This window comes from Trichoderma camerunense (genome assembly GCF_050948025.1).
Source record: "Trichoderma camerunense strain CBS 138272 chromosome Unknown V8C40scaffold_9, whole genome shotgun sequence".
NCBI lineage: Eukaryota > Fungi > Ascomycota > Sordariomycetes > Hypocreales > Hypocreaceae > Trichoderma > Trichoderma camerunense.
In genome coordinates this window covers 1,488,205-1,509,490 of record NW_028145361.1, presented here as the reverse complement: position 1 = coordinate 1,509,490, position 21,286 = coordinate 1,488,205, and the positions used below count along the sequence as shown (strand labels likewise).

Genomic DNA, 21,286 nt, shown 5'->3' with positions numbered 1-21,286 from the left:
GCTCAGGTCCAGACTTCATTTCTCTTTCCGTCGCTAGGTCTTCCAACATGGTTGTCAGCTGATTCCAGCTTCATCATAAATGGAATCAGCGAACAAAATGAATATACACGTGTAACCACACCGCGTGTCTAATTTGTGCCCGCCATTAGGCTGCTGCCACATCTTCAACTCTTTCTCTCAATAGCGATATTGGATACTGCATACAGACCCACAGAGATGGGAGGCGCAGCTCAGGCGTGATAGTGGCGAAGGCATTGAAGTTTTGGCCAGGCTTAATCCAGTCTCGTCCCTGTTTAATAAGAACCATTCGGTTTCGAGGTTCGTTTTAAGCATTTCTTCTTTCTCCAAGATAATTACAGTCATCTTACAAAAGCTTCTCAAAATGGCCCCAATATTAAAAGTTGCACTTATTCAGTTTCAGGCCAAGGTTGGTCGGCCTCGCTACCTTTTCTCAAAACATCCAAACTGACGTTTCGATATATCCAAATAGCCCCTTTGTGTGCAAGAAAACTTTGACAAAGCAGTTTCAGAAATCCGATCCGCCGCCTCACAAGGGAGTCATCTCGTTGTATTGCCAGAATATCACCTCACATCATGGGTTCCAGAGGATCCTTCGTTTGCTACAGCTTGTGCAGCTTCTACGCAATATCTTTCGCAGTATCAAAAGCTAGCTAGAGAGTTAAATATTCACATTGTTCCAGGGACCATTGTTGAACCTGTTACTATCCAGCCATCGGATGCCGTTGCTACTTCTCGTCCAGAGCAAGACGTGCCTGCAGGTGATCCCATAGTGGAGCTTCACAACAAGACATACTTCATCGCTGCGACTTCTGGAGATATTCTGGGAACGTACCAAAAGAAGAACTTGTGGCACGTCGAGCGCGGCGTTTTGACTGCTGATAGGCGAACGCCGCACAAAGCGTTTGATGTGCCGCTCCCCGGTGGCCACATCGTGCGAGTCGGTCTGCTTATCTGCTGGGATCTCGCCTTTCCAGAAGCCCTGAGGCAATTAGCTGCGGATGGCGCAAAGATTGTCGTTATTCCTGCATACTGGCACATAAAAAAGGTCAATCCAAGGCTTCTGGCCCTAAACGCGGACTCCGAAGCAGTGTTCTTGGATAGCGTTACTGTTGCTAGAGCTTACGAGAACACATGTGCCGTTGCGTTTTGCAACGCTTGGGGTCATAGCCAAGTTGCATTGCCGGTGCTAGGATCACTTGGTAAACTAGGAGCTGAGACGGAAGGCTGTCTCATTAGTGAGATAGACTTGGATGCACTCGAAGTCGCAGAGAGTCATTACAAAGTCCGAGAGGATATAGGTGGTAAAGAATGGCACTATTAGTCTACATGTTATTAAGCGTTAGAGAATGTTTGACGAGCGATCACTGATAGCACTAAGCGAATTGTATTTGGTATTTCGATAGTTCATAATATATATAGTCTCCGAAGTGAAGTCTCGAGCCTTTTCCCCAAACCTTCTGCCGCCTCACCATTCATTAGTGCGTGGACATACGCATCTCCTAGTAGCTCAAACGCATCCCCTGTAGGTATTTCTCCATTAGCCAAAGATGGACAACTCTTCGATGTTGTCTTTGAAGTGAAGCTCTTTTGCCTGAGAATGAACGGAATGGGTGTATCGCTTAGAATACACACCACATCGCCGGCCCGAACATTGGTATCACATATGCCAACGTATCCCAACTCTGTGAGCATCAAGCTGCGTCCTCGCATAGTAATAGTGATGAGCTCAACATATGCGGGCCACTTGTGTAAAATCTCGGGTAGATGATGCCTCGAGGAACGTAGTTGCTCCAAGAACTGGGCCGGAAAGCGAGCGTCTTGCGCGAAATAAGAGTTGGCAGGAGTATGCTCCCAGTTGGCCACCAAACTCACAGCGATGGCGCTGATGATGTGCTGGCCGGTGGGAGCATAGATGTCGGTACCGCCAGAAGAGAAGAACCCTATTTGGTCGAAACTTGTTGCAATTGAACAGAGAAAGTTATTCAGTGCATGCTTCGCCTTGTGAACAGCCCCAGTTAGAGGTAGAATATCCAGTGGGATGACAGCCTTAATAACGTCATGCACTAGGCCAACAGCAACGAGAGCACGGCTGTTGTTTTTGAGGTTCATTGTCTGAAAATGTTGCTTGGGTATGCCTCGTGAAGCATCACTACTTTCTGGGGAGTGGTGGAGCGGTTTGTGATGCATTGTTCCAGTCCAATCCGGCACCCACGATGGAATTCCTGTATTTTGACCAGCCACCTCTCTCTGCAGCGTCGGGCACATAGCTGCAGCAAGTTGTAGTACGTGAGTGGTGGAATTGTAATTGCTATCAAGAGGAAAGTCGTCTCTCAGCTTCATCATGAGAATAGCAAAGTCAGTGAAGATGTCGCGAATAGGTAGCCCGTAATTAATATTTTCAACGAGGACCTGCATGCCTGCTGAGTTTGGAAACCAGTGTTGCATCACGCCGTATAACGCGTATAATCGGTCCCTGGGATTAGAGCATTCGAAGCTGTCAAACTCCACGAGAGTGTCGAGTGGTGTCTGCCGTTTCAGCATCGCATCTGCGTTTCTAATTCGCGACATTGTCCGTAGAATTGTACGATGATCATCGCTAAACCCGCCCTTGTCGTTCTCAAATAGTTCGACCAAGGCCAACTCAAAGGCATTCCAATGTATACTCGTTGCACCGTAATGTACCCAGACGTCGTTGGCTAATACCACCTCTTGAATGATCCATCGCCGTTTAAACCAGGATCTCTGAAGCAACGAGGTAATAGCTCGAGGCTGTAACTCATCATCACCGAGAAAGGCGGATACTGCTTGATTAATTCTGAACCTCTTCCTCCAAGATCGCTGGTCATTGTCACTCTCACTTTTCGGATCTTCGAGGATGAGGGCAGCAAGGTCCGCGAAGAAATTAAGACACAACTTTCCATGACTCAGAATGTCATCAGGTCCTAGCCAAACAAGGACGCTTGTAGCTCCAGCATAAGTTTTTGGGAAATTGGCAACTTGGTTGTTGCGTTCTACTATGTTGTTCTGATCGATGCAGACGGCATCTACCCACAAGACGAGCGTCTCGGTTTGCTTTCTCAAGCAGTGCAGCGCAGCGTACAAGTTTTCCGTAATACGAATTTCGCTGCTGGAAGAGTTTGAAGAAGCGAGGGTATCATTATCGTCACTGTTGTTTATGACCTTTAGCGAGTGTGTAAATACCGGCAACCCCCAAGTATATGATAAGGCCTGGTATTTTACAAGCGCCTGTTCTCTTTTATTATGTACGGATTTGCCAAGGCTGCGATCGACAATCTTTGTTTCCACCAGGCGGCAGCTCAAGGAACCGTCGGCCTGCGAATCACATGTTGGCAAAAGGTGCAGCAGTCGGATAGAGAAAGTACCGCGAGATGTGGCGGACAAGGGACTATACTTGTAATTCATCCCTCTTGAGTTTTCAAATGACAGTGCTTAGAGTGCATAGGATAGAAACAGTTACTACATAATGAATGGATAAAAGTGTACAGTATTTAATCATCTGGATTCTTCTTCGGTGATGGATGCCTAGGAGCATGTAAATAGCGCGATGCGGAGTAGAACTGCTAAGGCTGAGCTGCTCAGCCTTGGCTGGATAAGTGAGGTTGCGGTATACTTGAGATGGCTGCCCCGGGAACGGGAGTTTCGGAACTACATGGCTGTAAAATGAATTAATCTGATAACACGAGTGCCCAATATCGAGATTGGGGCGATGCACTTGATAAGGACGCATGTATTTCAAAGCTGGAAATTTGCACCGTTTAGCTTAAAAACATTGAAGCAAGTCATCATATTTGGTAAACACAAATACAGGTTGTATTGAAGATCGTACCTCACTGATATATGGCGGTGGTATCCGGCACGACACCTTACACGGCCTCGGCAACTACCGCCACATTGATGTTGCACTTAATTTCCAGGTTACAACAACTCCTTGCATCTGCTAGCTGTTGATGTGGGAAATGATGGCGCAAAATTGCGACAGGCGAGCTTAATAGTACTACCTAGTAGATATCTCTAGGCCATAATATTGGAAATAATAGGTACCGCTCATACAGGTGTATGGCTTTTGCTTTTCTGGTCACTCTGTTTGTGTATAACGCTCAGTACTGTAACGTGACACTCCAAATAACCTGAAATACAGGCTGTCTGGTACTTATGGCATTAGCCGCGGATGGGATCACATGTGCAGGAATACGTGATCAAAACATAGCCGCAGCAAATCAGCCCATCATACTCACTCGTAGGAATCAAGCTTCAAGGTAATCACGATATGTTGACTACATGTACCATACCGCCGTCTTTTTAATTTGTGTTTAGGATGTGTGCATTGTTTCATCTGCCAAGACGGTACAAGGATCACACAGGTCAAACAGCGACGTGGGGAAACTCCATCAACGTTATCCAGTGCTTCGCTTTGCTCCGGGTACAAGTAACATTGAATGCGTATGAACCGCGTTGTAGTAAAAGCACGCACAGTTGCTGCAGGGTTAGCATCGGCTGGCATAGTGCCCGTGAGGTAGCATCCTGCGAAGAGCCATAGGTCCGTGTAGAGAGTATCTGGGTGAATCATCCATGCGTGGTTCGCTTCGGCGCGTCTCAATTCAGCTCTTTTCAGCTTCTTGTCTGGTGTAGGCATTCTGCGACGCCACGAAACTTTAGCTGCCTACTGGGATTTTATTATTCACGTACAGAGCAGCAATTGTCCCGTCCCACATGACTACGAGCATGTAGTACTTCACCAGCTCTGGGAGGTCGAGACTCAGCAGAGGCGCAGAGCGGCATGCCGCGGGCAGTGTTAGTGTCTGGGCGTGAGGCTTAGCCAGATGATGGAACCATACAGTGGCACAAACAATCAATGCTCTATTTCCACCAAAATCCTCCTCTTGTTCGGATGCAGTTGATGCGGCTGACTGACTGCACCTGCATTTGGCTGGCTGTTGGATTGATTGAAATCTTTGTCGGCCCTACTGGCCAATATTTGCAACACTAGCAGTTCACTGCAGGCTGGACCTGGACGCGACTTGAACCTTGATGCCACTCTCGCCACTTTAAAGGGCGCGCTGCGATCGTCGGGGATCATCCGTTAGAAGTGGGAAGCAGAACCACAGCAATGACAACAATGACGGAATACGTGGGGACGAGGGGAACTAAATGCTGAGAACGAACGTCTGGCCTCTAGGCTTACGAGTGATGTAGTTTACTGTGCGGTCCTTGCAAATTTGAGGCCTCAAAAGTCGAGTCAGTCGGGGAACTTTTACACGAACAGGCGTTTGCAGCCTCAATCGCGTTGGTACGTGCAACACCACCGTCAAAATGCACTGATCAGCCAAGGGTGCGTGTGGCGATGGAGTCGTAAAAACACCTCACTCAATACAGTACATAGCATAGCACACACTCGGTACCCGGTAGTTTGTCACAAGCAGATTGCCTGCTGCAACCGCAAGGCTTTTTTCTCGATACGCGGATAAAAAAGCAACTGGGAAGAAGGCCACGCGCTGTGTTCCAAAAATATCGGGCTTGGCTTCCAACTCAATCTGCAATAACCTCAGACAGCGGCTGGTCAAGGGATTCAGCCAAGACGGGCGCTAAAATGATGCCTGGTAGCTGAGGCCAAAGTAACAGGCATTGCTTCCCGTTATGTGGACATCCAATGTGAAGCGGTTTGCAGCTGTGGTCCCCCCTTTTCTTCTCCCGCAAAAGTACTTGTCAACTCGTCTGTCCCGTGCTACTGTCTAGACGAGATGGTCAGACTCACATCTAGCCGAATTCATACAATGGCTTGAGACTATCCATATTGATGTGTACTCGTATGGCCAGCCCCTTTTATCGAACTCTTCGGTTCGAAAGCCGCCACCGCCATTTCAATGTTCTTTTGGCGAGACAATATTACGAGCAGAGGAAATTCCCAGTACAGTACGAGGACAAGCAAATTGTCAAGTCATCTCGCACCCCAACCCGGACTCCACCGACCCGCAGCAAGAGCCGGAGATGGGCGACGAGGGGATGGAGAACCAGGAACCAGTTTGTCGCATCTCCACGTGCTCAGTCTCGGCTGGATTGACCGAGAGAATGATTAAAACGAATACAATAGAGCAAGATGTATTGGAAAAGACTACATAAAAGCATACTCATTTTGACTCTTTGTGTTGGCATATGGTATTGACGTTCTGTACGGAGTAGTTGGTGATGATAGCAACTCCGTCTCCGTGTCAAGATTTCAGATCCGCATAAGAGTGTCAAGACTGGGTACTAGCATGAGACGCTAGTCGCTGCACTCCGTACAAGTGATTTGCCTTGCTTGTGCATCAGAATATTAATTAGTTCCAACACCGGTAAGCACGAGACGAGAGAAGGGTCTGCTCGTCGCTTACCAGGAAAGGCATCTTTGGCTGACTTGTGCTGTCTGGGTACTAAATCTATGTGTTGGGGATGCTTCAATTATAATCACGGGCATCTGCATCCGTATGCTCTCCGGAAAGATTGCGAGATTGGGACTGATTACTAGACAGACTATCCACCCGCTGTCATACCTGAGTAAGAATACAGGTACTATGGAACTGGACATGGGGCAGTTCTCTCACGGCAGCCAAAAAGGGAAGCTTATCCCACTGGTGTCAGACATTCTCTCACCGGCATCGCAGACGTTGAAGTTTGTAAGAATTTGGGCTCTGGTGCGCACGAGATATGGAATCTTGATGGTCGCATGAGGATGTAGCAAAGAGCTGCGCATCTGCTTATTTCGCCCAGTGCACATCAGTCCATGTCGGTACTTTTCAATTGACGTCAGGCGATGATCCTTTAGTCGTAGAACATCCTTGGAAGCGTGAAGCCACAAAGAAAAATAGGCAGAGGATTAGTGTTTTATTGACAACATCAATATAAAAATAAACCAGGTGCATGCAAACAAGGCACAATCCTCAAAAGCAAAAGCCTCGGCCTCCCATCCAGCAAAAGCACCAGAAAAAGCACGCGACCTGGTCGTGTCTCTATCCAATCAGCCCTTCCGGAACCCGTCGATCTGAGCCCACTCGGCACGCCAAATTGCGCCGCCTCCTGGATGCCTCGCCCCCTGACAGCCTCCATGTCCATCAAAACTGTCGGGATTCTCGAAGCCAGCCACGGACGGTTAGTGGAAGGCTGAGCGGTGGGGGGAGGAGTTTCGCAGTTTTTAGGTATGGATTACATTACAGCACAGGCGGTGCAGTCCTCGGAAAGGCGTTCCGCGGGTTCCTAAACTGACATGCTGAAAAGATAGATGTCTGGCCCCCCGCATCAAAAGTGAGACATTGAGGCCTGATATCAAGGCAACAGATGCCATCATCAGTATCATCGGGCGTCTCATCCATCCATCTCCTCAAGTATACGAGTTCGCCGCGTAGCAGCGGCTACAGCACCCGCGCCAGCCAGCACCCGCCACACCTCCATCCACTGTTGTTTCCCGGTCCAGTGGGCGCATCCCACTAAACGACTAAACGGCGGCCCATCCTTAGCGGCCATTCCCCCCTCCACAGGCGACAGCCGCCGGCCAAGCCAGCGCCCCCGTTTCCCCTAGTGCTAGCTCCATCTCTCTGTACCTGTATTCAGCTACTCGTACTGCTGGAGCCTCACGATCCAACCGACTCTTGTCTCTCCTCCATCATTCACTCGCCTCGACTCTCCTTTTATCCATCCCGCATTAGCTGCCCTACACTCCTTTGGGCTTCTTCTGCGCTTTCCTAGAGCATCGTTCTTTTTTGCCGCCTGTCCGCTTTCGCTTGCAATCTCGCCTATCGACCATCCATCACCTGAGCATCTTCTCTTTTGCTTCCTCTCTTCCTCTCTTCTTCTTCTCTTTTCAGCATCCTCATGGGAGCTTGCGAGCAGCCCTGTTCGAGTCGCTTCCTCAAACACCAGCGCCGGTCCGCCAAGACCAGCTGCGGTGCGACTCTCTGATCATCACTCTCCATTCATATCACCGACCACGAGCACCATCTTTGTCCTCGCCTCCTCGCTTTCGCCTCCTTCATCCTCTCACTCGAGCGACGACGATAAACGACCAATCCTCACGACAGCGCCATGGAGTCGCCCGCTGGCAGACGGCTCGATGCCTCCCCCTCCCCCTCTCCCATACATCATCTCGGCATGACGCGCCGTTTCGCACACGCCGTCGCCTCGCGCTTGACCCGTCGACGGTTCATCGCCAATCTCGCCTCCCGCTTCGCCAACCGGCGGTTCGCCTTTGCTGTCGCAACCGTCGCCATCTTCAGTGCCAAGGGCGTTCACATCTACACACATCTGTCTTCACTACCGCTGGTTCACCTGGTGCGGTGGGGGTATTCATTCTTTGCGCAGGATGTCATGCTGCTCATCCTCGTCCGGCTGCTGCTTGACCCGTGGTTGACGGAAGGCTCTGGGTGGTTGCGCACTACAACAATGACTCTGGCGTCTGTAATTATCACATATCTCATCACCGTAGGGGTTGTGACAGTGACATTCTTTGCCGTCTGTGGCTCCGAGATCCATTGGCGCAACATTGGCTTGGCTGGTGATGCCTCCTCCTTTGCCATGTTCCTCTCCGGCCTTGCATCATTAATCCTAGTCCTCTTCACCGTTCTCTTTGTCGCCTGCATTTTGCAAGACATCTGCTACGTAACCGCGGGCGTGGCTACTGATATTCTCAAGTGGCCTATTAATTTCGCCTTGCGTCGATCATCGCCCACCGCCTACTCTCAGATACCTCAGCTTGACGTTGAGCTTGCCAGCGCATCCGACGATCTGGACGACGACGAATTCTGCGGCATGAAGAGCAAGACATCGGCAGTCATTCTGAAGCGGTTACTGTACCTCTTCATCGGCCTCGCACTCCTTACCCATGTTGTCATGGTTTTGATTCGCCCGAATGAGAGTGCCATGACCTTCTTGTCATGGACACCTGCTCTCCTCCCTTTCGTCGACTTCACATTCTCCTCTCCCAGCCTTGATCATCTGAAGCCCATTTATGGATCCAGCATTGGGCACTCCTGGGACAACATCACTGCTTTGACCGATCCTGTTGATTTGCCTTGGCTGCCTCAGAGACATGTCCCCGGATTTGGAGACTGGTATAAAAACAACAAGCATTACAACGCCGCTGCGGACCCTCTCAAGATTTCCAACTTCAACGACGATCTTCTTCCGGCGCTCAAGGATAAGCTTGCTGATGTGCCGATTCGCCATGTCATGCTCATCCTTCTCGAAAGCACGCGAAAGGATGTTTTCCCCATCAAGAAGGATGGCCTTATTTGGGAGCGCCTGGCCAACTCTTTTAGCAACAAGACTTTACCTGACGAGGCTCAAGCCATGCTGGCTAGCCTCACGTCCAACGCCAACTTCATTACCGGCGACTACGATGATGGGTTCGAGCACGAAACCAAGAAAAGGCGCGGCGGTATCAACTTTAACAACGTCTTCACCACCGCTACCTATACTATTAAGAGCATCGTTGGCACAATGTGTGGCCTCACACCGCTCATGGCAGATTTCAACTTGGAGTACCTCCACCACTTTTATCAGCCGTGCCTACCCCAGGTCTTTGACGCTTTCAATAAAATAGATGAGGAGGATCTTGGCAGCGAGAGGAGTGATGACTTTACGTCTTTCAAATGGCAGTCCACTTTCATGCAATCCGTCACCAAAAATTATGATAGATATGTGCCTCTTCTATCCAAGATGGGTATTGCTCCCGAAAATCTCGTCTCCAAGGAATATCTCAAGAGCCGATTTGCCAAGTTTGGTCCCGTGGATCAGCCAGATATCAACTATTTCGGTATGGCTGATGTCGTTGTTGAGGACTACATCCGAGACGCCTTTGTCCAAGCCAAGAAGAATAACGAGCGAGCCTTTGTCACGCATCTGACCAGCACGAGCCACCATCCGTTCGCAATCCCAGCCGAGGAACATTATACGCCTTTAGGGAACGGCTTGGACGATATTTCCCACTATCTCAATGCCATCGGCTACGACGACCGATGGTTGGGCAAGATCATGAACATTCTGGATGAGGAGGGTGTTGCGGATGAGACTCTTGTTGTTTTTGTTGGTGACCACGGAGTGTCTATGCCCGAAAACAATATTCTGGCGCCTTATTATAACCCTAACATTGGCACTCTACGCGTGCCCCTGGTCTTCTCGCATCCAAAACTCCCGGCAATCGATGTCAACGATGCCGTCATCTCGTCACAAATTCTCCCTACCATCCTTGACCTCCTCCGCGAAACAGGATCGCTTTCTAAGTCACACACACAGGCCGCTTCCGACTTGGTCCAAAACTACGAAGGCCAATCGCTCATCCGGCCTGTCCACACATCCTCCATTGAAACCGGCCAGGGTAACTGGCAATTTACCGTCGTCAATCCAGGCCGCGCGATGCTGAGCATCCGCGACACCCGTCAGCCGGATTGGCACCTCATCGTGCCCATCATCGACAACGTCGAGTGGCAGTTTACGAATCTAATGAATGACCCGACGGGAGCGCAAACCCTGCTCGGGTTCGACTTTGTTAATTTCTTGTACAGCGTTGAGAAATCTCACGGCGTCGATGCCGCAAAATGGGCTGAGGAAGCTGCATTTATGGCCCGGTGGTGGGTCGAAGAGAATGGGAAGCGATGGCGTTATGGTCCCTATGCCAACTAAACGGGCATATTTTTTCACCTTTTTTTTTCCATTTCTGCCCTCTTGATCCTTTTGATATCATTTTTATTTTGACTCTTTGATGTACTCATATGTATACTGGCATGGGCATTAAAACTGGCGTTTATACAATAAAGCATGGGGGCCGCAGAGGTCTTTTGAACTTTTTGACAAAATCATTTATTCCTTTACTACACGTGACATGAGAGTTTGCAATCGTCCAACGTTGTTTCATCTAACAAGAATTACCCACTCACTGTGGCGATAAATTGCCAGCCTTTCTTCTGATGGCCCAGTCACGAACTTTGTCAAAATTTGCGCATGTCCTAGTTCCATTAAACACAGGCCGCAAGAGACCCTCCGAGTCTGTTCTGAAAGGCAAAATGTCTAGACTCGGCCTACACATTATCGACTGACGAATGTAGTCGATGCAATGTTCAAGATGCGCTGGAATCGTGTGCTCATTAGCCGGACTGTGCACATCATACCAATCCTTCAAGACACCGTACGCTTGCATGCGAAGCATATCCAAGCAATGCAGCTGATGAAATACTTCCACTGCACCGACATATAGCGGAGGATCTGATTCCCGAGTATTATCATCGATGAAGAGGGAGCTCTTTGAGGGGAGTTTGGCGTGCTCTTGCTCCGTTAGGGCGACCATGCCGGGGTGTGTTAGGTTATCCCAGTGCGCATTGTTGGTTTTGTTGGGTTTGCCTTGGTATGCTGATAGGTTGGGGGTGAAGCCTGATGTGAAGCGCGATTCGGTGTATGAAAGGGCTGGGTATAGAGGACCTTTGACAGAATGATGTGAGATGGTAGTTCTTTAATATTGAAGAGTTTGCTATACGTACTTGTGAGATCTGGGTAGCTTAGGGTGTCTGCATGTGGTCTACTTCTCAGAAAGAGCAGTGAAGAGAATGCAATTATCCAGAACACTCCGAGGACCCCGTGAATCCAGACGAAGCGGATGCTTCCAACATTCTGTCTGAAGGAAAATGTATCAGGAAATGATGGAGATTCCCTCGATGAAGATTCAGCGTCTCCGTTGGATACAGGCGTGTATCGGGTTTTGTCTAGCCACAGGGGCATATCGATTTCTCTTGCTGCCATAGAATAGAAGGAGAGTGTAATGAAAAGAAAAGCGATGCTCGTGGGATTGTAGACATGCAGGAAGGGGGCTCGATCTCGGATAGTAGGGACGGCATATAGAAAACTACCTACTTTCGCATTTAGATGCCCTTTCAAAGTGAAAGCAAGAAGCTAGATCCACAATGCGGCAGTAGAGTAACAAAAGAGCCGTATCAAAGTATACATACACGAAAACGAGAGAATACGCAGTGGGTCGTTCTCGTTGAGCATGAGAGACGCCTTCACGAAGTACATACATGGTTAGTTATCATTATGGCCTATCTTTTCGCCCGCTAAATCATGCTTCCAAATATCGAACTAATAGAATTCAACATCATCGCTGTCTTTGATCAGTCAAGACTCGCGTTATTGGCCACCGATACGAGGTGGAAGATGACTCGCGTCCTCTTTCGTAGAGGCAAGCGTTGACCAGAATAGACGTTGAATCGTTTGACAAAGTTGGCCGAGTCGTTAAATAACGCAAGGCTTCAAAGTTCTTTAATCACTCCAATGTGCTTAGTTAAACTCCGCCCACAGCTGTCCACAGCTATCAGATTTTCGTCCAAGATACCGTGGAATCGAGACGCCAAGTTTCCCTATATGGGTTTAGAGGCAAGAACTTCTGTTTTGGATGTCCCATTTGGTAGCCAGCGTCGCGTGTGCAAATTTTAAGTGCAGTGGGGTGCCGAAGAGCTAAAGAGTCAGTATGGATGTTATTAATGCTTATATGTGAGCATCCCAATTTATATTAGAAGAGCATTTGCTATTTATTTCTTATTCAACAATGTATTGTCATATACATATATATATATATATATATATAATTTTCAAGATTTTGATTCATTTCGATCTCTCGGATAGTGGTTCATTGAAATCAAAAGTGTGAACCTTCGTTGTAGACATGGGCTTATACCAAGACTTTTGACACCCCTGGATTACAGCGGACACTTGAACGCGGGGATATCATTGTCATTGGTGCTCGTTTACGAGGACATCGCGTTGTTAGCTCACAAGTTCCCCTGCCCCAGTGTGGACAAAAAGTCCCTTGCTCATGTTCTAATGCGCTTTCTTTTGGACTTGGCTGTCAAAAGTTGGTTAGTCAAACCCAAGGAGGATTCATTAGGGCGAGTCCCGTGTTGCCCAAGTTGTCTTGACAAAGATTGAGGCTTATCTTCGTCATGCAGATTGGGCGGGTGGCTGTTCAAGCTTATTTTAGCCATTTAGTAGGCCCCTAGTAGCCCAACCTGCAAGCCGAACATGCGCTTCGTACGTATCAGTGCATTTCACCTGAGAGCTTGTTAGGAACCGGCAGGTGGTTTCAAGGTTGCATGTTTGCCCACGGAAGGGGATAGTTCATGTTCGGGTTTCGGGTTAGGAAAGGGTGGACCAGGTTGTCGGTGCTTGGCAGACGTGGGCATCAACAAAGTTGGGTAGTATTCTCATCGACGTCTATAGTTAGATGCTGCGTGCAATATTGTATCTATACACAATCTTTCTGCAACCTCGGCTCTGGAGAGGAAAGCGCTATAGATTTTGGTAATTGCTACATACGACCAATGTGACAACACATTAGCCACGGTGTTGGTATGTAGTTAAGCCTGTAAACGGCGAGGATGGAAGCCGCCACATTAAGTCGTTCTTAGCATAAACGAGTTATGCTATCCAAAAGTGGTATTGAAAAGTGAACTTCTAGGTAAAGAGCTGAACTAGTAATGAGGGGATTCCATCAGTGCTTATAATAAACCATCTTGATAAGCATTGTCTGTACTTGATCTAGCGAGAACGACCTATGCGGCATCAAGAAATCGGTGCCAAGATGAATCCTTCTCCAAGTTTTGCCACCGTTCAACTGAAGAGGAAAGGGTTGATAAATAGCACCAACTACCTTAGTGTAATTACCTACACTCAGTATCATGGGTACCTATCAAGTAGTACTTTTGTGAAAGAACGCCTGTTCAACCAGCACTAGAATTTCACTGTATAACGATAGTAGCCGTTACTAGTAAAAATGGATATCGTAGCAATTACTAGAGAAATATTAATATAGTAGCAGTTACAAGAGAATTATAGATACAGTAGTAAATATGTATTAGCGAAAATATAGCTATGGTAGCAGATATTTAAAAACAGGCGTATAATTTAACGCGTGAGTATTCAAAATCTTCTCGGTCTCGGTTTTTTGTCTTCTGCTTAATACAGTAGCGGTTAAGCTTTTAAGGGTGATATTTCATGCACACTGGAAGAGACATACTAATACATCTGATTGCGGCGATACAAAGGTGCACTTGGTATTCCAAATGTCGAAAGATATGACTTATTTGCCGATTCTACCCACTTGAAACAACCGTATATGCGGGGAAGATACGTTACGGAGCGCATGTAATCTATTTGTCACCATCCTTTGGTGATTATCAAAACCCATGTCCATACGTCGACTAGTGACCACGAACGACTCATTCATATCTCCATCCACACCAGAGTCTAGACTAATGTCAGGAAGACCTGCAAAATGTACCTCCTATATTCGTATCCGCGGGGATAGTGGTAGCGACGGCCCGTCTTGGAGCATCTCGATCTGTCGGTAGCCTTCAAACCATGACCGAAGAGGAACTGTTTCCGAAAAGCGGACGTTGTTTTGGTTTATTCGTATATACCTATATAACAGTCCAGCGCTGCTATTGTTCTGTTGTAATCAGTCTATTGTAATCAGCAGATACGACAATACAAACAAACAACCTTTGTCTCCTTCATCGGTCTCCCTTTCCACACCAAACACATTTCTAAAATGAAGTTTACCTTTGCTTTTGCCTCCCTACTTGCCCTTGCGGCTGCCGCCCCTGCCCCTAGCGAGGCCAGCACAGATGCCTGCCTCCTAAAGCGTGCCGATGGAAACTTTCTCGTCGAGCGAGGCGGTGGCTGCGGTTATTACGGAAAGCGTTCTGAAGCCAGTACCGACGCTTGTCTTCTGAAGCGTGCCGTCGATGGTTCTTACAGCATTGAGGCTCGAGGTGGCGGCTGTGGATATTACGGAAAGCGATTCGAGGCTTCTACTGATGCCTGCCTCCTTAGACGGGAGGCTGATGGCAAATACACCATTGAAGAGAGAGGTGGTGGCTGTGGATATTACGGAAAGCGTTCTGAAGCTAGCACTGATGCCTGCTTGCTAAAGCGTGAGGCCGATGGCAAGTTCGTTCTCGAGGAGCGTGGCCACGGATGCGGATATTACGAGTAAATGTTGGCACATAGTCAGGTTTTTGAGTGTTGACATACACGGAACTTACCATGTGTATCCTCCGTGTCTGGATGGGAACACTTCATGTAATGAACACCATGGGATAGGAGTCTGCAAATGGAAGGCCAAGACTATGACGAGCATCAATATACACTATGAGCAACATCAACAGATTAGCGTCAAACCTAATTAGAACCGTGAAATTTTTTTTTTTGGCAATGTGTTAACTACCATTGCGATTATATCACACATCTCCATTTAGTTGAGTAAGACTTGATTATATGCATAACTTCGAGCTACACAAATCGATCAGCGAAGGACTAAACTTTATGCAGCCGAGTGGTGCTCCCAATAACCTTGTATACGGTACCTAGTATATTATCTATAGCCTGCCTATAATAGAAGAATCAAGCTTCTACACAGCACTAATCTAATATCACGGCGTGACAAGTTTCTTATTGTTAGCTTCGCCTCCCTCGAAACCCGCAAGTCGCCATACCCTTATGTAAGTGAACCAGCCTAGCAAGCCGATGTGTTGCATCCACACAAATTAGGGCGAAGTCAGATCTTCCCGGGTAGCGTGATTGAGTGCGCGGGGTTCTACTGAGGAATTTCTCGACGTCCAATTTCAAGTACTATTAGTATTTTTGGAGCCGTATGAGCATCTTGAGAATCAACTGAGTATCCCTAAAAGGTCCTCATTAAATAATAAGCACGAATTCGATCCACTTCTTCAAGAATTGCGCCATGGCAACAATCTTTAAGCTCATATTTTACGTTCCGGAGACCCATATCGAAGTCTGCAAAGCGGCCATCTTTGCGGCTGGAGCTGGTCGCTACCCAAACAGCTCTTATACAGAGTGCTGCTGGACAGCCTTGGGCACAGGTCAATTTCGCCCAGTGGCCGGGGCGAACCCGCATATCGGACAGCTGGATAAGCTTGAATCCGTCCCCGAAGTACGAGTTGAAGCGCCCTGTGTGGGCCAGGATGTGACGAAGAAGGCTGTGGAAGCGTTGAAGAAGTATGTGCATATCCGACAATGCTAACATCTTTATTCTATCAATGCTGAGCTGAGCTGAGCTTATCTAACATGATTGTTTTTCCACAGGGCCCACCCGTATGAGGAACCGGCATATGAAGTGTATAGACTTGAGGATTTCTAGGCAGCAAATATTTTTTTCATTGCTCTTGACTTCCCGAACCATTTCCCTCCCAGATCTGGGAGCATGACAGACTCTTGTATAACTTGGCATGTGATATCTTGGAAAGTGAGAGATGGTAAGTATTCATGATTGATGATTTAGGGGAGATTTGCATCGACTATTGTAAAGGCATTCCGTGATAGGTATACCAAATTAAAGACCCTCCAGTGATATTAATACAGGTTCCAAGCTCCACCCCAGTACAGCCTCTTTCCTCACCCTGTCTGAAGAGGTTTTATTCGGGATTAGCATACACCGTATAAATCTCCCATGTTTTAGGCTCTGGTTTATCCAAACTTGTTATGAACCCCAGGTTGCCCGCATTCCAGAACCAATCGGGGTGCTCCTTGCTTCTGTATCTGTTTGTCCCACGCGCAAATTGAATGGCCATTCTGTGGAATCTCCATCGATTCCGGACATATGGAAGGTCTTTTTTCACACAGGTCAGCATATAATGCCGCCAGTCGATATCGGCTTGCTTTGATGATGACGTGTCGGTAAGGGCTTTTGAGACCCAGCTGTTGTCGCTCCAGTCTGCTGGTGTAAATGGTAGCATCCAGCCAAAGTTGCGCATCGCACGTAAAAAGAAACTTTGCCGTTTATGAATGATTTCATCATAGAACCAGCGGTCCACCTGAGCCAAGGAGAGAAGACTTTGGGCGGCAATAATGGCAGATGGAGCTTCGAATGCTTCTCGAAGGGGGCCTTTCCCGTTAGCCCCTTCTCCCTCGATTCTCTTATTCTGCTGCAATTCTTCTTTAATGACATCTGCGGGTATTTCGACAATGTAGTTGAGAATGATGTCGAACAACTCCGTAGTGTCGAAAACTTTTCGGTATTTTAATGATGAGGCTTTCACTCCGCTTGATTGCAAGGCCTGTGGTGTTGGGAGACGAGTCGGCCTTGACAATAACCATTTTGTATCCTCCATGCTCTCTGGATCGTACCACCTTGTTTGTGGAAGGTCAGGCCGGTCTAACGGTGGCCATTGGCGCGTTATAGCATATTCAAAACTCTGCCCGCTTCTCTCTTGCATGTCATAGTAGTTAACGCAATACAGAAGCCCATTTAGTTCGCCACCGTACATCCGATAGCACGAATTCTCTTTGTAGACCGACTCCCAGAGCTCACGGGGGTTGATGCTGGTATGGCGACAGAGAAAAGATAGACACATGGGATGGATCAAAAGAAATAAGTCAGAGCCCAGATGTAGTTTATCTTTGACACCTTTGATGGTAACATCTCCATACGACCCGACTGTGCTGTAGCGGAACTGGGTAAGCGAAGTGTAGCGCACAGCTGTTGTGAAACACAGACTCACCAGAGCGCAGTAACAAAGGTTTCGGGCGAGTTTGGCGTCACACTGACGCCCAGCTTCCAAGACTCGCCATCCCGATCCGATATGGTCACAATCTGATCCAGCGGTTTTGATGGAACTGGGTATCCTGGGTCATTGAACCACTCTCCATCTCCCGGTGGCCATTTGTCAACAGCGACACCGTCAGTTAGAAACCCAAGCCAGCCACGCCGTGCATTGTCCAATGGACCAGAGCTGATCACCTCAGTTAGCAACAAGAACTAGCGTTGACGATGCGGGGTATGTCTTGCCAGAAACAACAGAATGAGTCCCAGCAACCCATTTCGCTCAGGTCTGTCAATTGGGATGGTAGGCGGAGGGTATTTGATGGAAGCGGCTCAATTGTTGGAGCTTGATGAAGCAATTCCGGTTACATATTATCTAGTACGCTGTGTCGTGCTGGGGCGGTGAAGTGGACTGAATCGGCGTCAGCTTACTGTGTACGTAACGTGTATTAAGCAGTGCCACTTGCCACTTCATGCTATGAAGCTACCTTAATACAGTATAAGAACTGCCAAGATGTACGGACTTTTGGGGCTCCATGTCTGTACCTGGATGGCGCTAATGTTTTGCAGCATTTCTGCCCTGCGACGCGTTGTACAAGCCTATGTCAGCTCTGCCATCTTGTGGAGTTGAAAAGCATGCATGGTTGTCTGAAGCCAGTTTTGACGCTCTATCACTAGGTCGCTAAAGAGCTCTTTGTATTCAACGCATACTCGCTGATGTCAACTCTGTAAAGTTGATTTAGTAATAGACACAATAAGAGCGCATAAACGATTAACTTAGAAAAGAGGAGGATAGATTGATGGCTAATCCCAATAAAGTTTCAATTCATGTTTCGAGTTCGCTATGCATACTTCAACGCCTTACATAAAGTAGTGAGACCAGTATCTAAATCAGGAATCATTTATTGCAATAGATGAACGACGCTAACTAACTCTCAAGCTTCTTGAGATTTCTTAGAAACGCGGTGGTAAACAATTACGTTTGTTCCATCTTTAAGAGGCTCGTTGTGCGGCACCAACTTGTATCCTCCCAACTTGGGGGCTGCTACCCACCAGACAAGCCAGTAGACAACAGACGCTGCCAAAATCGATATGCCCACAACAGCATAAAGCCAATACGGGAGGCTGGTATCACCCTTTCCTCCCGGAGGTCTCAAGAACGGGGCCACAAGCTGGAAGGCTTGTCCAAGCATGAAGAATGCCGCGACGGGCAACCACACTTTGAAAGGTCGCGGCGCCTTGGGCTCTTTCCAGCGGAGATAAAAGAGGCCTGAGACTACGAGAAAGTTCATAACTGCGCTCGGGTATCCTTCTACGTCGAGGATGAAGTTGTATGCGTCTCCGAATGGTATAGCGACAATGACGATGAACGAAGGGATGAAATGCAGGATCAAGCCTGCAGACGGGGAACCGAACGGCCATGATGAAGCCCAGAATCGTGGCAAGGGGATAACGCCTTCCTTTGCGAGTTCTTGGTTAACTCGAGATTGCGCAAAGGTCACTGTCATCACATTTCCGTATGCCGAAAGAGCCACGAGAACACTGGAGAATAGTTAGCAGACCGAGGTGACTGAATACTGATAAGAGGTTCGAAACTGACCTAAGTGCCCTCTGGGCGGCTCGCCCAAACACCTTTTTCATGAAGAATGAAGCGACAGTAGTTCCGCTTGCTGCAATTTCTGCGGGCGTTGCTGCAGAAAAGTACGCCACGTTTGCAAGGATATACAGGATCCCACAAGTCGAGAGTCCCAGGGGACCAGCAATCTTGATAGTTCGGACGGGATTCTTTATTTCATTCATCACGTACATTGCGTTACTCCAGCCTGTGTAAGAATTCAGCACCTTGAATAGTGCTGTTGCGTAAGGGTTGCCGGACTTGGCAGACCCAGCGAAGGCATCGTGAAAGCTTGCATGAGGGTCAGGCACTTTAGAAACACCGCCGCCAAGGACCACCCATCCCGTAATGACGATGAACAGGAGAAGGATGAGTTTCAGAATGGTAAAGAAATTCATTCCGTGAACTCCAAGCTTTGGAACGAACGTATGGATCAGAGTTACGGAGATGATAACTCCAATGGCAATGCCTCGTTCTGCCCATTCTGTGACTGTTGTATTTGCTGCCACCAAAATATTTGACGCAAAAACAATGCAACCAGAAGCTGTGTTTCCAGTTAGCCCTCATTCGTCCTCTCTTGTGTGTTTATAGGCTTGGCTTACCGGTGAAGCCAAGTGCAATCGCTTGAACTGCAAAGACTGTGGTGATTAACATTTTCGGCCGACGATATGCTGCTTCGAGATATACTTTCTCGCCGCCGCTTCGAGGAATCATGCATGCAAACTCGAGCCAGACGCAGAGTCCCGACACAGACAGCAAGAGCCCCAGCACCCATAACATCATCGAGGCACCCAATGATCCGACGCCATTGACGATTGAGGAGGGGGTAGAGAATATTCCGGTACCGATGATTCGTCCGATGCTATCGTCATATCATTCATTAGCTTTTGTTTAACGTCCAGGACTATAGAAGATTCCTACATCAGAGAGGTTGTGCTGAAGATGCCCAGATGGCGCCCTAGTCCTCCAGTAAGATACTGGTCGAACTGCAATCCTCCAACCTCCTCCTTGAATTCATTTTCGGAGACGTGCGTTCCATTGTCGGTGGTGCCGAATACTGCTTCACCTTTCGAATGAGTTGGTGAATCGATGGCAGCCATGTTTGCTCTCGTGCTCGATGCGCCAGCAGAAGGGAGAGGAACGCGATTTCAAATCCGAGAAAAAATACTGTTGCTGTGCCCATTTTATGATAACCAGATACGCCCTGCATTATCGTGCATGTAGTGTCTCACGGACCTGCCGAGATGGTGTGGTTGCACACCAACCGCGGTCAAATTGCGTGATTGCCATAAGAGGCTGCCTGGACAGAAGAACGGTTACATTTTCTACGATTCGTTCCACTCACTAGGTAAAATCGATGCTGATATTATGGAGAACTGCTGTTGATAGCATACAGGGTACAGATCTGACTATTCTTTTGGACCAAGATAGAACAGGGTTGTTGGGTCAAGCAGTTGCGCGAGAGTTGATGGCGAGCACATCATTGAGGCCAAAGCTCTGGTCTAGAGTTAACGCGCCAATCAATGCTAATGGATATCCCTTGCTGATGGAGGCAAGATGGCCCATGCAGAGGTGCGTTGGATATGTTCGAATGCAGGTAATACGCTAATCTTCTTCACGTATCGGTCTGAATACGGCATAATATACCGCACAGAACTTTGAATACACGCGTAACTGACATGATCCCATCCAGAAAGGGAATGTTGCAACAATCTCATTTGTCGACAATGGTCGTCAGCACAGCTGTCAATCATGCCACATAGCCTTGCATCGCGAATGATATTGGATGTGAACCAACCACGGATCCTCATCCATGACGATTACAGCAAATGCCAAGTCTTCTGATAGTTGGACAATGCAGGAACCAAGCACATGCTACTGTATTCAGTCGCCATTGTGAACTGCTTCTATGGAGACCGCATGGGCAGCATTTGGCATCTAACCCTAGGGCGTTAGCGGACGATCCTCTAACTGTCTTTGGTGCAGAAAGCTGTGAGACCAACCGAACATGACAGCTTAGACACATCTTGGCATCGAGCCATGATCTGATTAAATCC

At 48.0% G+C, this 21,286-nt stretch overlaps 7 protein-coding genes across 7 annotated transcripts; 4 read left to right on the top strand and 3 right to left on the bottom strand.

The window, feature by feature from the left end:
• Nucleotides 1-344: 344 nt before the first annotated feature.
• V8C40DRAFT_246027 (carbon-nitrogen hydrolase) lies at nucleotides 345-1,449 on the top strand. The gene is made up of 2 exons (XM_083216032.1): nucleotides 345-427; nucleotides 491-1,449. Exons 1-2 carry the CDS (start codon nucleotides 383-385, stop codon nucleotides 1,340-1,342), a joined length of 897 nt encoding a protein of 298 aa, XP_083073353.1. The 5' UTR covers nucleotides 345-382; the 3' UTR covers nucleotides 1,343-1,449.
• Nucleotides 1,399-3,692, bottom strand: V8C40DRAFT_246025 (HET domain-containing protein). Its single transcript, XM_083216031.1, has one exon. It carries the CDS (start codon nucleotides 3,442-3,444, stop codon nucleotides 1,426-1,428), a length of 2,019 nt encoding a protein of 672 aa, XP_083073352.1. The 5' UTR covers nucleotides 3,445-3,692; the 3' UTR covers nucleotides 1,399-1,425.
• A 4,234-nt stretch (nucleotides 3,693-7,926) lies between these two features.
• Nucleotides 7,927-10,885, top strand: V8C40DRAFT_228272 (alkaline phosphatase-like protein). The gene has a single exon (XM_083212300.1). The coding sequence runs from the start codon at nucleotides 8,095-8,097 to the stop codon at nucleotides 10,687-10,689; it is 2,595 nt and encodes an 864-aa protein (XP_083073351.1). The 5' UTR covers nucleotides 7,927-8,094; the 3' UTR covers nucleotides 10,690-10,885.
• Nucleotides 10,886-10,939: 54 nt separating this feature from the next.
• V8C40DRAFT_266216 (oxidase ustYa family protein) lies at nucleotides 10,940-11,778 on the bottom strand (the record flags this gene model as incomplete). The annotated part of the gene is made up of 2 exons (XM_083219730.1): nucleotides 10,940-11,481; nucleotides 11,541-11,778. 2 exons carry the CDS (start codon nucleotides 11,776-11,778, stop codon nucleotides 10,940-10,942), a joined length of 780 nt encoding a protein of 259 aa, XP_083073350.1.
• Nucleotides 11,779-14,476: 2,698 nt separating this feature from the next.
• V8C40DRAFT_287749 (uncharacterized protein) lies at nucleotides 14,477-15,049 on the top strand (the record flags this gene model as incomplete). The annotated part of the gene is made up of 1 exon (XM_083222773.1): nucleotides 14,477-15,049. Exon 1 carries the CDS (start codon nucleotides 14,603-14,605, stop codon nucleotides 15,047-15,049), a length of 447 nt encoding a protein of 148 aa, XP_083073349.1. The 5' UTR covers nucleotides 14,477-14,602.
• Nucleotides 15,050-15,654: 605 nt separating this feature from the next.
• V8C40DRAFT_228249 (GTP cyclohydrolase 1 type 2/Nif3) lies at nucleotides 15,655-16,395 on the top strand. The gene is made up of 2 exons (XM_083212299.1): nucleotides 15,655-16,071; nucleotides 16,159-16,395. Exons 1-2 carry the CDS (start codon nucleotides 15,797-15,799, stop codon nucleotides 16,211-16,213), a joined length of 330 nt encoding a protein of 109 aa, XP_083073348.1. The 5' UTR covers nucleotides 15,655-15,796; the 3' UTR covers nucleotides 16,214-16,395.
• A 92-nt stretch (nucleotides 16,396-16,487) lies between these two features.
• V8C40DRAFT_266213 (amino acid permease domain-containing protein) lies at nucleotides 16,488-20,329 on the bottom strand (the record flags this gene model as incomplete). The annotated part of the gene is made up of 6 exons (XM_083219729.1): nucleotides 16,488-17,514; nucleotides 17,574-17,804; nucleotides 18,635-19,156; nucleotides 19,215-19,773; nucleotides 19,832-20,091; nucleotides 20,151-20,329. The coding sequence occupies 6 exons, from the start codon at nucleotides 20,327-20,329 to the stop codon at nucleotides 16,488-16,490; spliced, it is 2,778 nt and encodes a 925-aa protein (XP_083073347.1).
• Between the last annotated feature and the right edge of the window lie 957 nt (nucleotides 20,330-21,286).